Genomic DNA, 4,650 nt, shown 5'->3' with positions numbered 1-4,650 from the left:
TATGGATCCACTCTAAGTCGTGTTATTCTGTTATGTGACTTCACACACCGCCTGTGGAATTATATTTAAAAATCTTACCAATATAAATAAAGTTTTCTGTGTATATGAACAGGAAAAACGCATTCTAGTGTGCCTCAAATTAAACACATTTCAATCTGCATTACAGGTTAAAAGATAATATTGTTCGGTCAGAAAACGGACAAATATATCTGACTGAACTAAAAAGAAAACTTCGTGGTAGAGCCAGTACCCAAGCTATTGGTAAAGCCATGAAAGCTGTTTTTAAAGGGGTACTTGTGAAGTCAACAAGAAGCAAGGAATACTGGGCAAAACTAACTAAGCTGTATATGGGTGTTGAATGGAAGAAACCCCCACAAGAGTGTAGTTCTATCCACAGTCATGGCCTACTTTCTGAACCTGAAACAGTACTTAGTAATAATCAACAAGTAGCCAATGTTAATGAAAATGAGGTACACTTAATTGAATCTGACCATGTGACATGCAAACTGTATTAGAATCAATTATTCAGAATATAGACGACAGTGAACCGCACTTGCGTAAATTAGGCTTAAGTGACAAAATGACTGTCATGTTAAAGTCACAATTTGAGAATGCAAAAAAGACTCCTAGAAGTCGACGATGGGATAGAAATATAATAAGACTTTGCCTAACATTGTACTGTCGTTCTCCTAAGAACTATGAATATATTTCAAAAAGTGGGTTTTTAGTTCTCCCATCCTCAAAATTAATCCAAAAGTACAAAAACAAGGCAGACCAAAATGCAGGAATTAACAAGGACATTTTAGAATGGATGAAGAGCGAAGCCGAACTGTGTAACTTGCCTGATGAGGGTTATGAAGGGGTTTGATTATGGATGAAATGGCCCTTCAAGATGATATTCAGTTGAAGAGAAGGGGAGATGAATTTGAACTGATTGGTTTCACTGAAGTTTGTGACGAATCTGTACATATGAAAACTCTAATGGGCTCACACGATTTAAAACTTGCGACGCACGCATTACAGATTTTGTTTTTGGGTCATACAGGTTTTAGATTCCCTTTCGCCCACTATGCAACTGAACAGGCTTGTCCGTCCGAATTATACTTAATATTCTGGAAAGCCGTAAAACTTTTAAGTCTGTATGGATTCCGTGTAACATATCTCAGTCTTGATGGTGCACAAAGTAACCGGTCATTTATGAAAATGCTTTTACCAGAAGATCAGAAAACGTCCGATACTATGCAAACAATGGTCTTCAGCAATATTTATGACCGAATGATGCCAAAAATAAGTATATCATGGATTACTCCCATGTAATGAAAAAAATTAGGAATAATCTGTCAAAGAGTGGTCATTAACAAAGTCATAAAAAATTACTAATGTATAACGACAATTGCATAATATGGGAACACTGGTTCAAATCTTATCAATGGGATGTTACTGTTAACTCATTAAAGGTTTATCCTCAGCTAACACAAGACCATTTCTTTTTAAACTCACAATTAAAGATGAGGAACAAGCTTGCGGAATCTGTTTTAGATGAAAATATGTTGCACCTAATGCAACTTTATCAGAAATCGCTCGGAGAAGAGGGTACTGAACTTGATAGTAGTATTGAGCTTTTGAAACACACGTCTGTTTTGGTAAAAAATTTCAGGGATAAAAGACCTATTTCAAACTATGAAGATGTCCGCCTGGATCAGAACAGAACTGTTTTAAAGTGGTTCCAAAAATGGGAGAATACTGTCAAAGATACTGATAAAAAGGTGAAAGAGAAAAGCTTGATATCATTTCAGACCAGAGAGGATATTGTGTCCCTCATACTTGGATTTGACAGTATGTGTAAAATAAAATTCAGTCAGTCGGCTGGTTCTGTTGTGCCAAGCAGAGTAAATAGTGACGTTATCGAAAATATCTTCTCCCAACAACGAGGTCTTCATAACGGTTCCAATACCAGTCCAGATTATTTAACATATAGCAGAACCATGAACACTATCATTCTCGGTGAAAACACCGTATCTCGTAAATCCAATACAGGTGGTACAAGTGCTGGAGCTATGTTCTATGATCCAGGTGTTAAGAGACAACCACTGAAGGTGATTCAGAATAATCATATACACAGAGTAGGTATTTTTGTTAATATACATAAGGTAGTCCTGCACGTTTGATTAACCAGAAGTAATGGCGGAACGTCATTTATCAGGAAAACAGAATAAGTCTGGAGTTGGAACATGAATTTAATGAAAATGAAACTCTTTTTGTAAATTTGTCCGCACAGCTACCTGCACATACGACAGTATATCAGTTAAGAACGATAAATGCAATATTAGTTATACCGCTATTTATATTCGGACACCGAAAATTAATTTACAGAAATATACGGAATATTCATGAATGCCAGGTCAATACTTTCGGACAATAACTTAGGAACTATGACGCGCCAGGTATAAATTATCGCTGACTGGCCGAGTGTGTATATCGATGTAAACGTCACACAGAACTTCTTTTTATTTTAGATCTGTATTTTTTTGTCGTCTGCTAGACGGGATTGAACAAAAACAAAAATGCATTGTTTTGCATTATTAAAAAGTAATAAAGTAACACACAAATCAGTCCTCCAAAACCCAAACTAGTTTAATGTGTTAGAAAAAAAAGATAGATATACATTAGTAATTTTACCCTCTGGAAAGTGATTAATATTTTAGTTAATTATACTTAATTACTTTGCTATTATCAATACTAGATACCTGCATAGAAAGAGAATGATTTATTGTAAGTTACCAGTAGATCTAGAATTTTATACGTATTCTACAATATGAACAATATAGTTGTCTGGAAGCGCTTATCAGCTGTGTACGTATTGTTTAGTTTCATAGTTGTAGGTTAACATGTTATGTTTAATAGTTAAAATTGAACGATCCTTTCAGGTTTCATACCAGTCAAACTGAGCTACATTCCTCTTAAGGAAAGCTTGGCTATTTTTAGAATAGCATTCGCGCGGTGGATTATGGTATTCATACAAAAATTTGTATGTTTGTAATCGGTTTGTTACTGACTCTGTATTCGCTAGGACAGATCAGAGTAATAGATTACTCCTAAATCAGGCAAATATATCAAAACAAGTGCACGGGTCTACACATTTTACCCTCATATGTTTAAAAATGACCTCGAGAAGTTTCATAAAAATCTACATACAGCTGCATCGCCGCTCATTATGAAAACTTCTGTGCGCGGTCCAAATTTTTCATATCTGTCTAGAAAAAATGTACCCGTGCCTTTTTATCTGCCTAATTTTCCGATTATTTTCTGAAAATTTAAAAATTCAAGGTCTCATCAAATTCTAATTGCAGAAATGTTTAGATCAAAACGTGCAAAACTACCTTGATGTCTCATTTTCTGATTCTAAGCTTTTTGGCTGAAACATGTATACAGTCAAACCTGTGTTAATGATCACCTATGAACAGAGACCACTTAGCTATAAAGACCATATGTTTTATTTCCAATTTTAACATTTACAGTGTATTTAAACCTGTGAATAAAGACCACCTTCCAATAAAGACCACATTTTGGCTCTTTCAAGGGTGGTCTTTAGCGACAGCTTTGACTGTATCTCTGTAAAACATTAACATGATTAACAAGATTCAAGATTCAGTAGACGCATTTATTAAAGTTCCACCGTTAAACATTGAATTCCACTTCAAATTGTTATGACTTTATAAAAGTAAATAATCAAATACTTTCACTAAAATATTTGCAATACGACAAAGATAACAACATGTTAGGAAAAATGTCTACTTTAGATACACAGAACGTTTTTCCTACTATCAGATTTTTGTTTCAGATTTAGAAATTTACTAACACAACGGACAAATATATACTGCATCTAGATTTAAAAAGTAGTCAAAATCATCTTCATCAAGCCCTACGCAGTCCTTATGGTACCAGATATTACATGCATCACAGCAGATCCAGTTCTCGTCTTCCTTTTCAAATTTACCACATATTCCGCATGCTTCACTTGCGTCATCATATTTATCTCTACTAACACATTGTTTCAGCTGTTTACCTTTTCCCTTTACACTGGAGTCCTTATTACAAGTACTATGTAATTTACCCCGTTTATCTAATGTGTCTTTAATTGGATGTTCCCGTTTTCTTTTTCCTTTAGATTTAGATTTAAGTTTAACCTTGGCTTCTGTAGTGACTTTCCTCCTTTTTACATTTGCATCCTCGGATCTCTCTTCAGCGCTGTTGGTAGATGATTGTTCAAGCTGAATGCTTATTTCCCTTGATACACCAGATGTGCTTGGTAGAGGTTCCAATCTGTTAAGTTCCGTTACTGAAGAATTGCTCTGTACTCCTTCATCGAAATAGTGTGTGTGAAGCATTTTAACGCAGTCTTCTCTTTTCAGAGTTTCCAATAGTTGCGTGCCTAGCTGTTGTTTAACATTTTTTGATGAGGCATCCTGACCGTATGCTTTAAGTAACAGTATGATATCGGACTTTTTGAAATCACTGTAAAATGTTTCATTTTGTAATTAAAGCAGATGCCTTAAGCTTGTAATGGGAAACGCTCTTTCCATTCGATTTGTCATCTTTTATGAATTTTACTGTTACTGTTTCGATGTTTTTCTTAGCACTCTTGTCTAA

At 34.9% G+C, this 4,650-nt stretch overlaps 1 protein-coding gene and 1 pseudogene across 1 annotated transcript; one reads left to right on the top strand and one right to left on the bottom strand.

Annotated features, from left to right (window-relative positions):
* The first annotated feature begins 879 nt into the window (after positions 1–879).
* On the top strand, positions 880–2,168 carry LOC123555863 (uncharacterized; annotated as a pseudogene).
* A 1,686-nt stretch (positions 2,169–3,854) lies between these two features.
* LOC123565320 (uncharacterized) lies at positions 3,855–4,388 on the bottom strand. Its single transcript, XM_045359187.2, has one exon. It carries the CDS (start codon positions 4,386–4,388, stop codon positions 3,855–3,857), a length of 534 nt encoding a protein of 177 aa, XP_045215122.1.
* Positions 4,389–4,650: the final 262 nt, after the last annotated feature.

This window comes from Mercenaria mercenaria, chromosome 8 (genome assembly GCF_021730395.1).
Source record: "Mercenaria mercenaria strain notata chromosome 8, MADL_Memer_1, whole genome shotgun sequence".
NCBI classification, from domain to species: domain Eukaryota; kingdom Metazoa; phylum Mollusca; class Bivalvia; order Venerida; family Veneridae; genus Mercenaria; species Mercenaria mercenaria.
Note: the sequence above shows the minus strand (reverse complement) of the source record. Positions and strands in the feature narration are given on the sequence as shown.

Bases quoted from the DNA above. Each gene is read 5' to 3' on its own strand.
- LOC123565320 (XM_045359187.2), bottom strand. From the start codon at position 4,388: ATGCTTCACACACACTATTTCGATGAAGGAGTACAGAGCAATTCTTCA.